Genomic DNA, 22,052 nt, shown 5'->3' with positions numbered 1-22,052 from the left:
ATTATATTTCTTGATTCTATTAAAGATAAACAATGTTTTACCTGCATGTCATATGTAGTAAGGCCATCATTCACAGTTGTACCCAGTTTTCAGTGATTTGTTACCTTTAGAAGCCTCAGGTCTCTATGACAGATTAGTAATAATAACTATAATCATTTCAATTGTTATTTGGCAATTTGCAGAAACAAAAACCACTTCTCTACACTTTTTACCTCCCACAGCATACAGATTTTTGCTAATGTGTTGCCTACTATTTAGAGTACCACAAACTGGTTTTGAATAATACAATGTTTAAATCTCTTATTATTTCTTCCCACTCAGCAAATTCTATTTCCCACAAGGCTGGTATCATTTTATCCCTCTTCTTTCTTTTCCTTTTTTCATGACTTAAGTTAGAAATTCATGTGCTCTCTGGAGCCCCTTCTATAAATTTCCATTTTGATTGACCATTTTGATTATTATCTCAATGCCATTTGGTAAAGAATTTGAAATCAGCTGGTTCATTCACATCTATCAATTTGAGATTAGCCTACAAAACTGAAGGGATCCTACCAAAGCAAACATATGGAAAATTATATTTCCTTGATATGTAAGCTCAATGCCCAGTTCTTTATGTAAACTGATTCTATCCATGCATGCTCTAAGACTTCCTATTCCCCTCTCTCTCTCTGGCTTTCAAGTTGTATCTCAGAAATTAAAAAAAAAAATACCGAGTTTTCATCTGTTTGATACGTAGATAATCGTGAATGTCTTTTAAACCTCTGTCCTGGGAAGTAAAGAAAGTAGAAAACAGTAGTAAAATTCAAGTATGCAGTCTAGCATGTTCTCTGCTTGTCTGTTGAGCTTGTACTAAATTCAGACAATGTGCTTCAAGGTAAGTCTTTGAGAAAATGGAGACTAAAAACTTAACTATACTTGACAGTCTTGAACAAGATTATCCATTTGTGTCTTGGATTTCTCAGCCACTTGAAAGGAAGACTTTTTTGATTGTTTGTTGTACTTTATTTAACAAAAATCTGCTAAGAACATTCTAAACACAATGTACTATGATAGCTACTTTAAACAAATAAACATAAACAGCATATACATCCCAAACCTTCCAGAAATTTAGTTTCATCAGAGAAAACAAAGTATTTATACACATCTTTGAAAACAGAATTTAATGCATGCCATCAAACAGGAAATAAATGACTAAATAAAATTGTTATGCTTGTACCTAGTGGGTTTTTTTTGTTGTTGTTGTTTTGTTTTTGTTTTTGTTTTTTTGTTTTTTTTTAAGAGCTGAATTCCACCAGTAAACAAGGCAGTGTTTAAGTGGGTCCTTGAAAAGTAGTTGGATTTTTGGAGCTAAATGTTATTGAGTTCGTGAACACATTAATTAGTAAGAATAGAACATTCAGGAAGCAGCAAGATAAGCAAACTGTGATAGAATGTGTTAAATATGGTTAGAAGGTTTGAAACAAAAGTACCAAGGATCTTGATAACCATGATGAGATACCCATGTTTCATAGAGGAGTTTTATAAGAGAAAGCCTCTTGAAGTTGTTACAGTTGCAAGTTAGGATGATAACTCAAGTACCAGTTATAATTAATAAAATGCAGAAACTCTGGGTATGTATAGGAGCACATTAATGAGGTTTTAATGAACAAATGGTATCTGTGAGACCGGCAGTTTAGCCTCGGGTTATTCATAAGTCAAACCTTTCACAATGAAAGCTTAAAGAAGTGGGGATCAAGACAAAGATGCATCTGGGAATAAGGGGAGTTCTTTATTTGAACCAGAATGTTCAGGCAATTTAAAGTGAAACTTGTAGCATGATTCTTAAGGAGTCTTATTAATAAGATCCAACTCAGAGCCAGTTATTGGGGTGAATGCTGGAAGATCAGAGAGACAGAACAAGCCACAGCTTCCTCGCCTTGCCAGTTCCTCAGCTGGTCTTGTTTCCTCAGACTGCAAGCTTCTGAGTCCTCATCCAAATGAATCTCAGCTGAACTGTGCTGCTCAAAGCCTAAAAACTTAACCAGCCAAATGCTGAACCAGCCAAATGCTTCTAGTTTCTTGTCTTCATGCCTTATATAATCTTTCTCTTTCTGCCCCCACTCCCTGGGATTAAAGGTTCGATTTCTGGGATTAAAGGTGTGTGTCACCATGCCTGGCTGTTTCCAATGTGGCCTGGAACTCACGGAGATCCGCCTGGCTCTACCTCCCAAGTGCTGGGATTAAAGGCATGCACCACCACTGCCCAGCTTCTGTTATGGCTTGCTCTGACCCATTTTCTAGCCACCATTTTTGGCTCTGTATCTAGTGGCTGTTTGTTCTCTGACCCCAGATAAATTTATTAGGGTATACAATATTTTGGGGAACACAATACCACCACAGAAACTCTGTTTTTGAATAGTTAAAACTGGTAGGAAGTGTTTAGTGAAATGCAGAATTAGGAAAGTCAGGAAGGGAGTTATTAATCTTGCTCAACAGGGGCAAGTCTGCAAAGATACTTACAACCTAGGCACTGAAGAAAGACAATTTAGTAAATGAAATTATAGCACTAAAGGTCACAGTTCACTGAAAACAGATGAGTAAATAGAAAGAAACACCTGCAGCCAGTGGGTATGAACTGACTTGTGGAATAAACAAAAAACTTAAAAGTGACGGGAGTCAAGAAAAATGCTTTATTTTAGAGTGTGTGTGTGTGTGTGTGTGTGTGTGTGTGTGTGTGTGTGTGTGTTTCAAGATAGGGTTTCTCTGTGTAACAGCCTTGGTTATCCTGGAACTTCTTTGTAGACCAAGGTGACCTCCAACTCACAGAGATTCACCTGCCTCTGCCTCCCAAGTGCTGGGATTAAAAGCATGTGCCACCACACCCTGCAAAAATGCTTCATTTTAAAAGGGACAAAATAGAATGAAATATATTACAGAAACAAACCCATTCTTTATTGAGTAACTGTTTTGAAGACATGCTATCAATTTCTTTTTGGAAATAAACATATGAACTTCTAATTGGTAGCTGTCATAAATTGAAATAGAATCTACTAAATCTCTCAAGTTTTAAAAATTTCGCTTATCCAGATGGCCTGATCTAGCTGGGGGCTCCTCAGCTGTTGGTTCGTAATTCATGTGCTTCCATTCGATTGGCGATTTGTCCCTGTGCTTTTTGCAATCTTAGATTCAACAATTCACGCTCTTGCAGTCCCTCCTCTTTCTCTACAGTTAGACACCTGGAGCTCCACCTGGCATGGCTGATGTATAAAATTAAAACACATAATAATAATAAAATAAGTAAATTTAAAAAAAATTAAAAAAAAAATTCGCTTCACAAAGCTGTACCATCAATTCCATACATCTTGGTTTTTAATTGGCATTCTCTTTTGTTACTGTAGACTTAACTGCCCTAGAAATGTAGTCCTGAGACATGCTGGTGTGCATTAAATAATGGTTTGTTTTCCCATGGAAATGTTTGCCAGAGCTGATCTCTGTAACTTCATGACATGAATTGTCTCATGACCAAGATCTTGGAACAACAGTGTTTCTGATTTCAGAGTGTTGCTGCTTGCTCATTGGATTTTTTACTTAGATTTTAACAGTCCAAATCCCCTGAATTTGTAAAATACCCTGAAAACACTCAAAACCTTTGGATTTCAGAACATTTGGACTCACTGTTTTTGATTGGGAATACTCAATTCTTGCATCTTAATTTTCAGATAGCAATTAATGTACTATTATAATGCAAATGCTCATTGAAAGTTCTTTAATTCTTTTTAAGACATAGTTGTTCATTTTTTATATTAATATAATTACATTATTTTCCCCCTTCCTTTCAACCCTCCATTATTCATTTTGCTGTCAAAAAAATCCATGACCTATTTTTCTTTAAATTATTAATAGTGTGTGTGTTTGTGTGTGTGTGTATGTGTGTGTATTCCTAAATATATAAGTACAACCTGCTAAGTCAGTATAATGTTACTTGTATGTATATGTTGTCAGGAAAGACCATTTGGTATTGGATGACTCTTTTGTATTGTAGGGAAGACCATTTCTCATCTCTCAACATTCCTTAGTTGCTTTTAATTCATTGTATAGAACAGAAGCCTTATGAGATTTCCCCCTTCTAAATTAACGTGTCTGATGGTACCCTTGTTATTGATAGAATTTCATGAGTGTAGTGCCCCTGGCATTTCTAGGATACACAATCTCACAGTAAGCTTCTCCCCCTCCCCCAACCTCCGCCCCATTCCTCTGGCTCTTACATTCTTATCATTCTGCTCCCTCTTCCACCGTGATCCCTGTACTTTAGGTGATGCCATGGTGTTGTAGATGTAGCATTGAAACTGATCTCCACAACTCTGCATGTTTCTCAGTTATAGTTTCCTGCAGTGATCTTTCTCTTTTTGTTGTAAAGAGAAGTTTCCTTTGATGATGGATGAGTTCTACACTTATCTGTAGATATTAGGATACATATTTAGAGTGATTATGTTGATTTCATAAAGTGACTGTTATAGATTCTCCTTCAAGATCTCTCACTTCACTAGCTGCAGGTGGTTAGTTAGGTTTCCAGTACCAGGAGTGGTTTCTTTCTTGATGAGTGGGCCTTAAGTCCAATTAGAGTGTTGTTAATCCAATTAGAGTGTTGTTAGTGACCACCAAGGCATCTGTGCTGTGCCACAACTGCAACCTTAGAGTTATCATGCCATGTTAGTTGTTGCTATTGTTCATAGGCATGACAGCTGGGTAGGACTATTGGTTATTTTCCTCTTTTAGAAGCTTGTATGGCTCCTTCTGGTACCATGAATACTTCATGGAGGAGGCTTTCAGGTCAGATCCAGCTTAGGTCCTCTGAGTCCTATGTCTGAAGTGTGCAGTGTCTTCAGCAATGGGAACTTACCTTTGACGTCTAACAGGCAGCCAAAGGAAACAGCAATAGCCTATTTGGGGAATTTTTTTTTGGATAACCCTGACCAACAACTCAGAAGAAGGCTTCTCATGCCTGTTGTTGGAGGGGAGTTGTTAGACAGACTATGACTCTTGAAGGGAGCATTGTCAGCCCAGATTTCACACCTGCTTGTTGGTATTTTACACTTATAAAATTGTATGTGTAAATTGCCTGGTAAAAGTACCTTTGAAGACATTTACACCATTTTAAATGATTTTGTTATATTTCTCTCATTTTCAGCATTGTAAAATGGCCCTCTTCCTCTCATACTTTCTTCTTATTATACTTCCCTTTTTTAAACACACCCCTTCTTTTCTCTGTGTTTGTTTAGTAAGAATTTATCCACCTGTCATCAAATACATTATGCCATAAGTTTTTCCTCTCATCTTAGTGCTAAAAATACCCTTTAGAAAGACATGATTTTCTAACTAAAATGGACTCTGTTTATCCTTAGAAAATGTATGCAACCAGCCCATACTCCGACCCTGTTGTGTCAATGGATCTGGATCCACAACCAATCACAGATGAAGAAGAAGGCTTGATATGGGTCGTAGGTCCTGTCCTTGCTGTGGTCTTTATCATCTGTATTGTGATTGCTATTCTTCTTTATAAAAGGTAAGTCTGCTCTATATTTTAATTCTGACTTTGAGAACTACCTTAATTTAGAAGAATAAATTAATTTTCTGTGATTCTGTGGTATATTTTATATTATATATTTCAAGACAGCCCAGTAACTAATATTGGAAAACATGTTTTTGTCATGCCTAGAACAAAATGGGATGACTGAGGTTGTGGTGTGGTCTTTTATTGTACAAAATGTACAATTTCAGCCACCATATTCCATTATGCAATTTGATGATGAGTTTTCATGATAGCAAGGTATTGGTACATCCCAAATAGCTCTTAATTTGGTTTTTAAATGATTATTTTTGAAACACACTTTTAAACATTTATATTCATTTCATAAGTCTAATGTGCTTAAGTGATAAAATGTTTCCCTACTAGCTGTTTGTATTGGTTTAGCAAAAATAACTAAATGACTTTTAAAAGAGAAAGAATGAATTCCCTCTCAGTTTTTATGCATCTTTTCCAAAATAGTCACTATTAAATTTGCATCAGTGTTCAAGAAGTGGTGATCAGAAAGCATTGTCCTCCAGTTAAAACAAATTCTAACCATAATCCTCATATGTCTCAACATTGATCTAATTAGTATTTTGTCATTTCTACCATTATCCCATTATTCCTTTGTTCTTATGTTCATAGAATAGGCTTGTTTATTTTCTTCATAATCTCTGATCTTCTCTAGAGAACTGTCCTTTAATAGGGTCTCTTCTATTTATTCCAACACAAAGAGAAAGTTGACATGATAAAAGATGAAGCAAAGTTCATAATCTTGATTCATTAACTTGCCTATTTTATCTTGGAGTTAGAAAGAAGGAGATAAATATCCTTAGTTATCCCTTCAGTCCCTATTTATCCCTTAAATTCACGGCCATCATGCAATAGCTCAATCTGTAAAATAGCAGAGAGTGTGTGATCAATGACAGAATCTCCTCTTAGTTGATGGTTTAAATCTCCCCATTTCAGTCTTTATCATATTGGTATGTATCTTAATGCAGACTGTTATATTTCCTCACCTCTCTTTGGTATAAGACATAAAAGTGGAAGAAAGGTGCTGTCCACATGCTCCAGGTCAGTCATGGATCCTATATGAGCCAAAGCAGGAGTTGGTGCCCTTTCCTATATGTGTGCTACAGGTAGTAACCAAAGAATAAGGATTGATATTTTTTTAAAAGTCAAATTAGATTTTTCATTGTTATGTGGAAGATACTCGTTCAAATGGTCACAACCTACAATGGAATCTAGCCAGAAAGAAAGTACCAATTCACAGGTCTCTTTCTAGCCCATGTCATGTGACATTTCTGATACTCAAAATATGCAGAATGCATGCCTAATTTTCAGGTAATGTTTTATTATTATATGCTAGGCAATTAGTAAGTAATTCTATTGTATTTGTAAGTTAATTTATAAATCTATAAAATCAATAACTAAAACCTTGATAATTTTTTAAACTATAATTACATTTTCCTTGATTCATTTACATATGCTTGAAAAGAATCAACTCATTTATAATTTTCCCTAATCCTGCAAGAGGAAGCATCTTATTTAAAGGTTTCATGACTCTGTTAAAAGAGTTGCATTTTCGTGTATGCACATGTAGCATCGTCTAATGTGATTGTCGGAAAATGCATACATCCTCGAATGCTAAGTATATTTAGCTAACCATCTGAAGGCCATGGAGCATTTCTGAAATAGAAATGCTTGCTTCAGCACTAAAAAACGTTCCTGACTTGAAATTTAAGTAGACCCAACAATGTCCTTCTTGATTATCATGAGGCAGTTCAAGAGGAAATCTGTACTCAATGAATGGTGTCTTTTATAACTTGGATTCTGAACAAAGTTAATTATGTAACATGTACTTCACTCTCTCTTTTAGGTGCCCTTTGGGTTATATATAGGTCATTGATAATGACTCAAAATTGAAAGTATCATTATTGCCATTACTATAATTAAGAAAATATTAATACTTTACTTCCTTATGCAAATAATGTTTAGAGCTGTCAGTGGCCTAAACCAGAACTGGGTCACATTGACTTGATCATTGCCTTTACCAGATACACCTGCTCAAAGAACAATCGCCTGTGTCAAACAGCTGGCAGCTTTGGATGGCTTGTCATATTAATCAGTGTATTTTACCCTGCAACTTGAGGCGTTGAGGCTTTTCCTTAATAATTATATTGATGTGGAAATGGGACACTAGGTTAATTTACTCTATTAATTTGACTTTTCTGTTATTCTGATCATTTTAATATCTATACTACATTGATAACCAGTGATAAAACTATTACTGAAGCCTTGTAAAGGCCTTAACCTACTTACTGACTCTTAAGAATATTAAATTACAATTGGCAGATTTATACTATTACAAATATTACTTATTATGACTTATTTGTAAAGATTTTCATAATTAATTTGTTCAATGACTCAACAATATAAATTCAGAAATAAGATGCTAACAAGGCCTAGAAAAACAGTGGGATATAAATCAGGAACCCTGTGGTCAAGGTCAACTTCTGTGGCTGAAGGGATAGAAAGTCTTACCAACTTCATCAAACTTCATCACTCACAAAGAAAATAAATGAGATTTTAATAATACTATTCCATAATCTGGGAACCTAGAAAGGTAATATGATTGGCTTTATGTAGTTTCTACATTATATGTATATGTGTATCTAATTATTATATATAAATGCAGATTATCATCATCCATCCACCACTGACAATTAACATTCCCCAGACCATTCATTTCTTCCACATTCATCTACTTTGCATATGCTACATATGTAACACTCAGTAATTAGTTCTAATAAAGCCTGAGAATTATTTATAAAGAAAGGAAACATTTTAAAATAAAATATTAACATTAATTTAAGGGAAAAATTCAAGATGGATGATAGTGTCTTTTTCTATGTCATGGTGTGGGAAAGGAAGTACAGAATATGAGGCAAGAAAAATCCAAGGCATACTATAAGCAGAAATAACATCCTTGGCTATGAAGAGAGAAATTTTTGTCCTTATACTTAGATACTTGTGTGTAAATCATGAGATAGAAGAAAAACAAGTAATTTTACCTTTTCCAGCTGTTCCTAGAGTCTCCTGTTTGCACATCAACTTAGATAATTTTCAAAATTACCATCAGGCTTATCACTGCAGCATTTATACCTTGTGAAGAAATAGAAGTCCATACCTAGCTCAGGGTCAGTGCTGCCTCCAGCCACCCAGCAACCTCCCCTGCCTGATGTCCTGGTCCTCACTCCTTGCTGTTCCTTATACCTTGATCACAATTCTCATCTTTTATGTCTGAGATTCTGCCTCTTTTCCCTCTATTCAGGCTATCCTACAGCCCCCCTTTCCATGTCCTTGAAGTTCTAGTTATGGATGATAGAACCTGTTGCATCTCTATAACTCTCTTGTCTCCCATTGTCTCCTGAGTGCCCAGAACAGAGCTACATTGAATATATGATCTTATATGTGACCAGTGGCATTCAATTTACTTTCCTCCAACTTTTCATTCCATCATTTCCTATCAGTTTCACCTTGGCTTATGATATAAATTTTCCTGGTTTTCAAGCCTTCAAATGTAGATATTTAAACAAATATGAGTGCATGTACAAGCTAAATCAAGCAATCCTGTAGAAGAACAGTTCTGTCAATTAACTCTTCATCCTTTCATATAAAAGTCCAAGCAGCTGTTCTCTTCCACACAGAGGAGGTTCTCTACACCCTAGTCTCTGATGAACTCATTGATTAAAATGGAAGTGAGAAACATGTACATAAGGTTGTTTTTGTTTTGGTAATTTTTTGGTTTTTAATTCAGGACACTAGGTAAATCACTTTACTTTTAAGACCAGAAAGAACTAAATAATAATTTAAAAAAAAACTAAATAAAATAAGTGTGATATCATTGTCATCCTTCACTGTGTGTGTGTGTTTATACAGATAAATGTGGATTATTGTTTTTCTTTCTTTGAGCAATGGACTGCATCGTCTGTAGTACTTGTGTCTACAACACGAAGCACTTTACCCATTGCCTCCAAATGAACATTGTTTAGATTAATACTTTCTGGAGAAAACCATAGTCCCTGGAAAACAGCTCCATATGTAAATAGTCATTGTATCATTATGGTGGAAACACCTAGGAGTGACTGGTGGGTGTGTTTATAGGAAGTAGCACCCACGTGAGGAAATGTCTGATTTTTCAATGGCTAGTAATAAAATGCTTCTGGGAATTAGCTGAGCTACACAGAAGGAGCATGCACTTTAGATTTATAATCACAAGTATTATATTTTCCAATACTTAAAATGCAGTTAACCCTTTATTATAAAAATATTTATGATTGTCTTACTTATCAAGAAGTGTTGGAAAAATTATTTGTGCTACTTTATTTCATTGTGGTGTAATGTTCCAATGTTCAAATTTTTACTCAATGCGATGCAGTTTCCAGAACTTCGTGTCATTAGAGAACAACATACTTCTTAACGGAAGGCTTCATGTTTATAAAATTCTGCTGCATTTTCATTAAGAACACTGCTTGTTTTCCTGAGTTAGATCTTAAAAGTTGAATATCATGGTCACCATATACTTGCTGTATTAATTAATTTTAGCAGCACTTTGTAAACTAGTAAGTGAAAGTGAATGCACCAATGAAACCCACGCTTTCTTTATTCAGTGGTATAGTCATGGCCACCATTTACTTTGTGATTAGAGGCCTGTAAACATTTTGATGCACTATTGTTTACTAATATGTGTGAGCTATGTGTCTCTGCTTGTGGGCACGACTTTTAAAAACGTGGTTGTCATGGTTACTCTTGTTACCATTGGCCAACTAACATTAAGCCTTTCTTTTTTCCTTTCTTTTTCTTTATCTATTTATTTATTTTATGCTGCATTAAATGGAGCAGTAAACCTGACAGGTGAGGAATAGAGACCAAACCTCTTTCATGCTTAGTAAATAAGCTACAGATAGATTTGAAGCATTGGTGAGGTGAGGGTGGGGGCCCATATAAAAGATCCTACCTAGCAAGTGGAAGCTGGACAGAGCCTACACACAGGTGAAAATTTGGATATTAAAATGATGATGAAGGAAATATTTTGCCTTTATGAAAAGGAAACAATTTATTTCATTGAAACCAAATTTAGAAAGCAATAAAGCCAGTCTCTGAGTTACATGTTCAGCAGTAAGTGAGTATATGTGTGTGTTGATGTGTCTGCAGGTTGGAAATGTGAGTTGTCCTGTAGACCTTTTGTTTTGTTTGTTTGTGCTCCTTATAGAACACTCTTACAGTCCCCAAATTTTTCCTGTGTCACCCAGTCCTGATTTGCAATAACAATAATAGTACCTAAAATATACTTAATGATGATTCCAGACTGCTTTCTACTATTTAACATGCATATGCAAATATATACATATTTATTGACATAAATATTTGATTAGAATTCAACCAAAAGAAGGCTCTAAGAAGCCATCTGCCAGCACTTCATTCTGTGGCCTTTAGTGTGTGGTACCTAAGCCAGCAGCACTGGAATTGTTATTCCCTGAGAATTTTCCAGAAATAAAAATTCTTCATTCGCACCTAAGATGACTAAAGTCTTCAGCTTTGACAAAGTAGCCTATGTTTTAAAGTGTCCTCACAGTCGTTTTTGTACACACTTACATTTGAGAATCACCATTTGCATCGCTGTCTCTAAAATCACTCTAACACTGAACAGAGAGGACTGTTAAAGTTACAGGAGAGGGTGTCCTTTAGTGGTCACCATGATTTGCCATTAATCTAGCAGAAAAGTACAAGCTATTTTGTTTCAGCCAAAAAACACAGCACTAGGAACCTACTTCCTGTTCTCTGGTTCCATTGTAACTATGCAGGCACTGTACAGCTTATAATCCCTCCTCATTGTACTCACATTAGAGTCTGACCACAATTTAAGACAGCATCTTCTTTTTCATCAGTGAAGGAGCCGTGAAGACAGCCTCTACCTGATACACATTAAGATAGATTTGAGAACATAATTAGGGACATCAAAGCAGTAAGGTCTGAACCATTTTCTTTATATATTAAGAGTAGAGTTTTCATAGAAGAAGTTGCATTCAAAACCGGCCTCCAGATCATGACTCCAATCTTCTGAACAGCTCAGTTTGCTCTGACATCTGTCCTCCATGGGAGCTATGTAAAAGGAAAATAAAAACAGCAGTTTTAATCATTATGGATTGTCACACGATCTTTAGTTTCTCTTTAACTACACAACTTCTCTATATGGTATATACTTGTCATTTTAAGAAGTAAACTGAAAGTAAAATTGGATAACCTTAATAGGAAAACTGTGTAATAGGTAAAGTTTGAACGTTTCTGGCCACTGTTATAGTTTCTAATCGAAAATGAAACGATGGAACCTTGGAACATTTATCGAAAAAAATGCTATGACTCACATTCATGCTAGGCCTGATGTAGGCGATTCCATCCTCTTCCTATTTTATAATAGTAAGTTAAAAACGTAAACTACTTAGAATGCTTACTGATCATGACCAATACCATCTTCTGATTCTTTCTTGGACATGCTACGTGTGTTTGAAAAACTCTAATTCTAGTAAATGTGTTTCTATTAGTAGTAAGGTTATAGGCAGCCACAATCATGCCTTTGGTTTTCATCAAGCAAATCTAAGAGGATCTTTGACCTTGGTGGTCACCTCATTTGAGCAAACGGAGTGAAAGAGAAATTAGCTATTAGATACCCAGAAGCCTTTCAGTCCATCATGAACTGCAATTATATGGCATGTATGATTTCAAAGTAAACTGAATCCTTTATTACGATCTTTCTGAGGCTCCTGTCCTCACAACTGGTGTAATTTCCAGCTTTCCTACTCAAAAAAAAAAAAAAAAAATTGGTTGAATTTCATTATAGAATGTTCCTTCAGCATAGCCCATGTCACTCAGCCTGGCCTCTGGGAAAAAGAAGATAAGGAGGCTGTTTGATAATTCTCTTAAGAGTGAAACAGTTTCCTTGCCCAGATATTTCTAATTCTGCTTTCCATGCCCTTGAATAAATAGCACTTTGGAAAGGAATAATGATGCAGGTTTTAGTTATTAGGTCTGGCACACCACTAAAGAAATGTACCTGTGCCTACTTACCCACAAAGGCCCAAGCCTGAGAAAAGCCTTGGTATGTGACATGAAAGGACCAGCTGTGAGTATCCCCTGAGACTGACTGGGTAGCTGAACGCCTTGTCATTCATTAAGCAATTCTGCATCTTCAGTGATAAAATGAGTATCTCAGTGTTGTGAGGTTGATACCCATGGCATGATTGGTACTCTGAAAGTGATCAGTTTGTCCTTCTTTTCACATGGGACCTTAGCCCCTGTCATCGTTCTCATTGCTCTTTTCAATCCTCCTCCTCTTCTTTTCATTTTCTATTCTCTGTAAGTAGAGGTGCCACTACTGTGGGCACAATTCAGAACCACCATTTCCTTAGATTGACAGTGTGGCTTGCCTTGGCAATATCTTCTATCCTAAGGTGCTCCCTGACAAATTTAGATCGGAAAATGTAGTCCTGAGATAGATTAATCCAAGGTACTTAGAGGACAAGGGCCTAATAGAACCCACCCAAGAAAATTCATTCCCTCAAGGATACTTCACTAAAGCATTGCACTTGAGTAAGTCAAATGCACATCCTCCTTTTGTCAATCTTCCTACATCCCCTGGTTATTTCTATTTTGTATAGATGAGCAGAGATGAAGAGATTTTCTGGCTAACCTGTATAGCATTGAAATGAGAGAATACAACAAGAGCAATGCTTGCTAGTCATCTATAGCAATCATATAAAAAAAATACAGGAGAACTAAACATATTGAATCACACTTTTCTCCAAATAAGAATTTTTGCTTTGAGCAATGACAAGATACTACAGCTTTGACTATAGCATGGAGACTGCTGCTACCAATATTTGGAAATGGGCAATCTGAAAAATGCTTCCATTTGCTACATGGGGTTTTCATCTAACTCTCTAAAAGAAACTGTTCGGGTTTGGCAAAAAAAAAAAAAAGGATGAATAAATTTTATGAACAAATCCCAACAATTCTTATTTGAAAATTTAATTTTTGGCAGCTTAAGAAAGTATATCTAATTAAATCAGCATTAATATAAGTAGAAGGTGAATCATGTGAAGAATCACATTTATAGAAAAACCTGTTCAGGTGTTTTGAATAATCACCAACGTAGTTGGCAATTATGTGAAATAAAATTACTTTTTTTGTCTTTCTGTGATTGACTGTCATTAATAAAATCTTAAAAGTTCAGTACATAACACCACTATACACACCCCCTACTATCATTTTTCCATCCAATTTAGAAAAAAAAGGAGTTGTCTTTTGTAGTCCCAACTCTCCTTCTAAGTGTTAGGATAACTTAATATTTTAGTAATAAATGTATTTACTGCACTCACCTATCAATAGATCTGTATTTTTTAGCCACCAGTTATATATTCTTTAAAAGACAAAGTTATGGAAGTGGGGATAGAGTTGTTAACTTTGAGGCCAGGCAGTTTTCCCATGGTAAAATGTTAGTTTTGTCTACTGGAGGCATATAGTCCTGTTGACCACAAATAGAAATGGTAGATGATAGGATTTCTGGGTGCATCTTAACAGTGCCCCTTGCACACTTAAGGACAGATGACCTCAATTAATCATTTAGTCCCCAAGTTGAAGAGGGATTTCAGATTATCTACATTAATAGAAGGTGTGCACGTGAAGTGCCCCTGCAGGCTCACAGAAAAGTACCTGAACAAAGTTACAAAGCTCTTTAATCATAAAGCTGTCTAAGAACCATCAAACCAAAGTGTTGAGCAAAGAATGGTATAAGGACTAGTAGATTGGTTAGTTCTTTGTTTATTTTACTCGTCTTAAGTCTTAAATTTTAATTTCCCCCCTATAGGAAGAGGGCAGAGTCAGAGTCCAGAAAAAGCAGCTTACCGAACAATAAGGAAGTCCCTTCACACCACCCAACAGACCCAGTAGAGCTGAGACGCCTTAACTTTCAAACGCCAGGTAAGTGACTCACTCCATCTGTCACAGAGTGTCTTAGTTCAGTTGGCATTGTCTTGAGAAATGATATATCACTTAGTTTGACCATTTTGTCCATCCCAATCTTTTGTTTTAATATTGTTGAAGTTCACCTATGTATATAATTGAGAGGAATTTAAGAACTCTGTGAAATCTGAAATGGGACGGGGAAGAAAAAGATGTGTGACCTGTCCTCAGCCTTTAGAGAAGTATCTATCATTTTATTAGGAAAGACATGGCTTATTTATGTTCAGTGATACCAACCTGGTTTCTCATCTTATAAAGGAAATGCATGAGTAAATAGATGAATATGGCAATTGTTCTCATTAGGATATTTGTTTCATACTTTGCTATCTGTGTTTATGGTACCATGAAAGAAGAATGTAGGGGGTCAAGTGAGGAAGAAAAGGAAAGGAGAGGAGATGAATAGAGAGGAAGAAAGAGAAGGATGGATGGAATGATTGAACAATTCCATTTCTTTTAAAAATTTAGTTAGACTAAATTTCACTGACCAATTTAAGTTTCAGGGTGTAGAGATATTTGAACATATTGAGATATGAAACATACACTTTTTCTTAAAGAATATTAAGTGCTTCAACAGAAATTAAAAAATCATATTCCAATGAGGGATAGTTTTACAATAATATTACTTTAAGACTATATCTACTTTGCCTTCTTCTGACCAAACTGTTTATGTCAAGTGAATGGCAGTATCAAATGACAGAGAGAAATAAAAACATCACACTGAGCAGTTCTCTCTAAGTACCTTCCCATAGTGAGCAAGGCAAAGCAATGATCTAAAAAGTCTTTGGCATTAAAATTTAGTTGTAGTAATATACCCCACACTGCTGGCAGATGTTTTTTGTCTCTAATTAATATCTGAAAGCTCTAACTCCCAGTGTGATACACTGTAGGTATTAAACTGTACATTCTCAATGAATTGCTTTGAACTGTGAGAATGCATGGCTTATAGTGTTTAACATATTTTTTTGCATATAGATGAACACAGTAATTACTGACTCTTCAAATGAAAGAGCTGTTCCACATTTTCAAGGTGGTTATACAATCATCACAAATGTTGAGTTGTTTAAAATTTGATTTAACTAAGGTTAGGCTTCTTTAAATTTGCCTTTTTGAAGGCAAAAGCATATGCCTTCATAAGCATAATTGGCAGAGCAAATGTTCAAAAAACCAAGTTTCCTGCATACACTTTTTACATGACTGATAAATGTAGACTGTGAACTTGTCCATGATGCATGAACATATCTGAGTTGTCCTCCAGGTTCATTGCAGCCCTCTGCATGAACCATGTTGAGTCTCCCCATGGTGCTTTTTAAAGGCAATTTGATATAAAATACACTGGTATAGTAACTCTTACCTTGCTTCATTTTAAAATTCAAGTATAGTGACTACTTGAGAATACAGTCAACTTCTTAATGATGGACCCAGAAATTCATGTTCTTTCTCTAGCACTTATCTCAATCCATAGAGGACCTGCCCAAAGCCCTGGCATTGTAGGCCAAATTCTTCCCTATATCACATTCCTTATCCCCAGGATTGAGGAAACAGATTCCTCTCTGATGCTGCTGTGCACTGCCTCTGTTTGGAATGTGATCTGTGCAGAAAGCAACCATGTCTTTCTAGCAGACATGCAACCATCATGCAGTGTTGAATTAAGTAGTCAGATATCAAAAGAAAAGCACATGTGAGAGCCACTTCTCTATTTCTATAGCTTGACATCAGGTCCTCAGAAAGCAAAGCATGACAAGGGAGCCTCTTGTCAAGGATGACTAACAGATGTAGGTGATGATGAACAAGAAAATAGCAATGCTTCTTCACAAATACTCTATTTTCAGGTGTCTCTAACTTCTGTGGATGTCTTTTACAAATGTGGCCAACTCAAAAGTTCTCTTAATGCCTTTTCTTGGCTGGGTGGTGGTGGCACACGCCTTTAATCCCAGCACTAGGGAGGCAGAGGCAGGCAGATCTCTGTGAGTTCAAGGACAGCCTGGTCTACAGAGTGAGTTCCTGGAAAGGCACAAAAACTACACAGAGAAACCCTGTCTCAAAAAACCAAAAAAAAAAAAAAAAAAAAAAAAAAGCCATTTCTTAAAGCATGTGGGAATATTAGATCCAATTATGGAGAAAATTTGCTAAATTCAAACTGCCGTGGGTTACAGTTGATATATCATTTATGTTTCATTTGAGAATTTAAAATTAGAATTAAAAATAGAGATTTAAGTATACAATAACATATCATTTACCCAGAGTTACCCTTGTTACTGAATGGAGAGTGGCATAAAGTGGGAAAATGTGATGAAGAGGAAGAAAGGAAACATAGTAAAGGAAAAGAATAGCACAAAAGAGATTGCCCTGCCCCACCCAGCACAGCCACTCTTTCAGGAAGCTTTATCTGTGCTTTAGCTTGGAGGAACAATCCACTTAAGCTTGATTTGTTTCTGAAATAAACTCTTTTCCTCCCAAGCTGTATAAGATGGGCTGATGTCCTAAACAACTGGCAATTTACAAATGCAATAGACTGAAATGTTAGTGGCAAATGTGTAGAGATATGGCCATTTTCTTTAGCCTATGTGGATTTCCACCAGTACAGTCAACTGCCTTAGAAACATGTCAGAGGGTAAGAGCATAAGGTGGGGCTGTTAACCAAGTAACTGTCTGTATTTTTCCTCCTCTCTTATTAAAGAATCAGTGATTTTTCTCAGGTGATAAAAAAATCAAGTGACCCTTGATTAGAGTTTGTTTGTGCTATGATTCTACTTTTTATTTTTAATTCCCTATATTTCATTATATGAAATATGTTTTATATGTATCATACCTATTAATCTGTAATTACTTGTCCCAAACAACATTAACAGTTGAGGAGATTTGTTAATGACATGCATAAGTAGGAAATTAATAACCCATGTCTTCACTCCTAAAAATATGACATATAGTGAAATAAGAAAACTGTGATTTATATACCAGGGAGCTACCCCAGAATGTCCCTGGGAGACCAGGTGCTGCCACATGTGACAGGCTGTTAGAAATGATAAAGTAGCAAGCAAACACTTACCATGTGACACTCCATCAGCTGTGCAGGACAGAGGGAAGTACTTTGTATAACACTCTGATTCTGTTCGAGTTTTCTTTTTAAAAACTTCTTGTGAGTGATTGATAAGTTCCACTTTATTTATTCTCATTAGAAAAATCTACAGTTAAGAAGTGAGATCTTTTTTTTCTCACTTTGATGGATGGCCCAGTCACATTGTCACATGGCAGTATTCTAACAGTTAACAGTACCACAGACACATTTTGATCATAAGCAAATCTGAATTCTGTCTACTGTTGCTTAGCTGAGGCAAAATTTTTGTGTTTGCATGCTTGTAAAATTTTGGACAGAAATCTAGTCCTGATGTTAAAGCCATACTCAAGCACCTGAGCAAGCCAAGAGGGCCCTGGGCTCCAGGAACTGTATGCAGGCTCTCCTGTTAGTTAATATTATCCAGGACTGTGTATTTCTTAGTCAAAGTTCACAGTCCAGTATGTAGACAGGATACATTTGAGAGAACCTAGACTACTTAATCCATTAAGATAATTACATGTTACACCAATAGGACCTCAGTTATTGGTGTGCTGGGCTTGACAACATTATTATGGGATGGGCAGTTAGACATCTTTTTAATATTGGCAGTAACCTTATAAAGTTAAAGTGAAACCTGGGTAGAGGTATGTTACTCTCCTGGCCTCAGTGGAGTAAGTTAGGCAGAGTGAGTGGCAGAGAGAGGATAGGCAGTAAGGAATATATTAAAATTATTAACTCCTAGCCAAGTTTTACAAATATTTAAGTTCTGTGAAAAGTGGGGAAAGATTCAATTATAAAAGAAGCTTTTAGAAGAATTCCTAGGAGCACTCAGATGGCTCATCAGGGAAGGGCTTCTCTTTCCAAGCCAGATAACTGAGTTCCACCTCCTAGGATCCACAGAAGGGAGCATACACAAGTACATATCTAATATAAACATAGTAATTAACTTACTAAGTCTTACATGCCTTTTCCTAGAAGAAATGCTGTGTGAGTTAGGGAGTGGGCATCCAGGCTCCAAGCTAAGCAAAAGTGAACTGTGTCTGTTAGCCTGCACTGCAAAGAAGTAATTGCTTTTTTCCTTCTTTGTAGACTCCACATGACTTTAGATTACCTTCGCAATATAACTTGCTTACAGTTACAAAAGCAATCCATATTTCTAATGGAGGGAATTTCAGAAAATTAAAAAATGATGCTTGTTGATATTGGATGTAGGTGTTGCCTTAACCACTATTCACTGATATTATTTACATTTTTATGTCTGAACTTTTTGATAATTTCAAGTGGGAAAGGATCAAACAAAGATTTTTCAAATAAGAATACACTTTTATCTCATGAATTTCAATTCTTTTTATCATATATTAAATAAAAAAGAAAGATTTTTTTAAGTCATTACTCTGACCTTAACTGTGAATCTGCCTTCTAAGACTCTACACATGCCCTTCTGAACTTTAGCTTTTTTTTTTAACCTCTAAATACAAATACGCAGTAGGTATATAGATATGGGACCATACACACCATTTTAACTTTGCAGCATGTAAATAGAGACCTTTTCCAAGTTAGAGTGTGAACTATTTTTCTCCTTTTTGGCAGTTCACGGTGTTGATTTCATTCTGTTCTGCAGTCTTCAATGTGTGTTAAGCCCTTCCCTGTTCATAGAATCTGCCTTTCGTGTCTTGTAGATCTTTTCATACCATTGACACAATTTCTTCTTATCAGATGCCAGGGAATGTGACAGCAAAGGCCTTCTGATAAAGATTACCAGTTGATTTTTTTTTTTTTTAGTACTATAAAACTTATTTACTGATAAATTTCCCTCTCTGATCCATGGCCCCTAGGGAGGGAAAAAGTGAGTGAGATAAAGAACATTGTATAAAGATGGTAATGTATAAGAAAAAGAGAAAGGAGGAGGAAGGGTAAACAGTAGTATGGGCCACAGTACCAGCCACCACCACCATGACTGCTTTTGCTGCCCCTGCTCTTCCTTCCCCTCACAAAGATACCCAAACACAGTCAAAGGAGTCTCAGAATGGAAAAACAGTGGCCACAGCTCTATGGCTTCCCTGACCTTAGTGTGTTTTGCCTGGAAGAAAACATAGCTGGTAGATGATTGATGGTCTGTGAAAAACAAAAATAAACTCAGAAGAAATTAATGTATCAGAGATTGTGGTAGCAGCAGCAGACTTGTTTGCACAGTAGCCAACTGGATTTTGAGAGGTCATTTGGTAACTCCCCCTGTCCACTGATGTTAGTAATTGCATCAGTGCTGATGAAACCCACCTTTATATGTATATGTTCATTATCATCATCGTTTATTCTAGGTAAACATACAACCTAACAATAAAACATTTGTTCCTTGTATTTTGTACTGGAAGAACACCTCTTTGAGTCAAAGAGGTCAATTTTGAATATAAAAGGAACCTAGTTTGTTCAAATCCCTCATTTTGATTAATCCTACAGTAAAAATTAAATTTTAGTCTATCATTCAATGCTTACCTGAAAAACACTCTTAGGGGATATTTTATTTAAGATATACTGACCATAATTGAGTCAAATTGTTGTTTTTCCCAGAAGCAATTATATCATACAAAGCAAAGTTCTCTTTATGTTTTATTTATCATTAGTTTATAAACAAATTTATGAAAATAGTAGAGTATTTGTATTAATTTCCTTTAAGTAGCATACAAATTATATTAAAATGTGACTATTTTTAGGAACTGAATTTCTCTCAATGCCTGCTAAGTCAGATACACTCATGAAAGGTTAGTCATTGATTTGATAAACAGATTATCTTCCCCTTGGTTGAATATACTAATTTCCCCCCAGCTTTTATCATAAATTGTTGTCAGGCAAATCATAGCACACTCTCGAGACTCATGTTCAGTGACAGCAAAAATCCTATGCCACTATTAATACTGGCCACAAAAGCTGTACTTATAGCAAACATATAGAGTTTTAACAGGTATTCAATGTAAGGATTAAACATATATGAAAATTAAAAAATACAAGTGTGAGTCAAGTATTCATTATATAATATTCTTGGGAACAAAATGTTTTAGACTTGAAATTTGCTTTATTTTGATGTGTAGTAATTTTTTTCTAACAGACAAGAAATTTTTGTGTTTGTGTATTTTTTTTAAACTGGGTTTTGAAGCCAGATCTTCATGTAGAACAAATGTTCTACCACTGAACCACATCCCTCAGATATTTTTTTAAAAATATTTGTACATATGAACTGAGATATTTTGAGAATGGACCCCAAGTGTAAAGGTTATTTCTATTTCATAAATATGATATGTTTCCATATGTTGCTGGAAAGTAGTTTTATATGATATTTTGATATACCTGTATTTCTGTTGCCACTATCACATGAGGTTAGATGTGGAGTTTTCCACTTATGCATCAGATTAAGGCTCAAGATATTTTGAATATTGGAGGTAGTAGAGTTGCTGTTTTGGTATTCGAAATGCTGAGACTCTTTTTGATAAGCCTTTCTGTATGGACAGTATAGTTATTTGAAGCCTGCTCTAGATGACAGGATACTGTAAAAATATTTTAAAAGCAAGAACACTTCTATATTTTTTTAAATGTTTTGTCAAGTTGCATGGCAGTTTTTAAGTTTATAACTGTTCTGAATTTCTACTGTTAGTTCATAGTTTCAGGGAATGTGTTGAGAAAAAGGAACCTCCAGTGTATACATTGCAGGTGTGAATCTGAGTACGCTTTGCCTGCCCCAGCTCCAGAGTCAGGCTGAATTCTAAGAGTTCTAAAATATATTACCTAACATACTGTCTTTAGATCAGGGTGATTTATGATCATTATGTTGCTGTACATCTTGGTATGGATGTCACCATCTGGGTCCAAGCCATCTGACCCTGTCAGAATCCCTCCATTTTAATTCAACAAAAACAAAAGGAAGAGTTTGGTCTTTTCCATAGAGGCCACAATCTAGTTGGTCAATCAGACTGCAAGTTCTTATTATGAGGATCCCTGGCAGCTCTAGTGCCAGCAGAGACAAGAAACATGAGAGGCAAGAAGAAAATTTGGTTCAAAACTACTTAGTTTTCTGGGCTGGTTAAAACTTCTGGAGTCTGACATCAGGATAGTTTACTTTAGTCATATTAAATACTTCAATTTTGCAAAACAAAGTTTCCTGGTAACAATTTTCTCCATCCCTGTGTATAAGAAAACTTAATGTGTGACTACATGGGAACTCTTTTACAAAGTACGTGTGACCTCTACAATGAAATGTGTTCTATAGCTTAAGGTCCTAGGATCTGGTGTGGTCTTTGACCTAGATAGTGTAGAGGTCACCATGCTATAAAGTACTGTGACATATCCCTTAAGGATGTGTTCTGTTGACTAAGAAACAAA

At 35.8% G+C, this 22,052-nt stretch overlaps 1 protein-coding gene across 42 annotated transcripts in view; it reads left to right on the top strand.

The window, feature by feature from the left end:
- Ptprd (protein tyrosine phosphatase receptor type D) overlaps nucleotides 1-22,052 on the top strand; it is a 2,001,112-nt gene that overhangs the window by 1,873,242 nt on the left and 105,818 nt on the right. For 29 of the 42 annotated variants that reach the window (XM_036177143.1, XM_036177132.1, XM_036177131.1 and 26 more), the window contains 3 exons: nucleotides 5,382-5,542; nucleotides 10,451-10,462; nucleotides 14,472-14,584. In XM_036177143.1, the coding sequence (XP_036033036.1) occupies nucleotides 5,382-5,542; nucleotides 10,451-10,462; nucleotides 14,472-14,584 (286 nt within the window). The remainder of the gene's footprint in view (nucleotides 1-5,381; nucleotides 5,543-10,450; nucleotides 10,463-14,471; nucleotides 14,585-22,052) is intronic. The other 13 variants (XM_036177144.1, XM_036177148.1, XM_036177147.1 and 10 more) reach the window with 1 other exon arrangement.

Source organism: Onychomys torridus, chromosome 2 (genome assembly GCF_903995425.1).
Source record: "Onychomys torridus chromosome 2, mOncTor1.1, whole genome shotgun sequence".
In the NCBI taxonomy this organism is placed as follows: domain Eukaryota; kingdom Metazoa; phylum Chordata; class Mammalia; order Rodentia; family Cricetidae; genus Onychomys; species Onychomys torridus.
The sequence above is the reverse complement of the archived record's forward strand: the minus strand, read 5'-3'. Positions and strand labels throughout refer to the sequence as shown.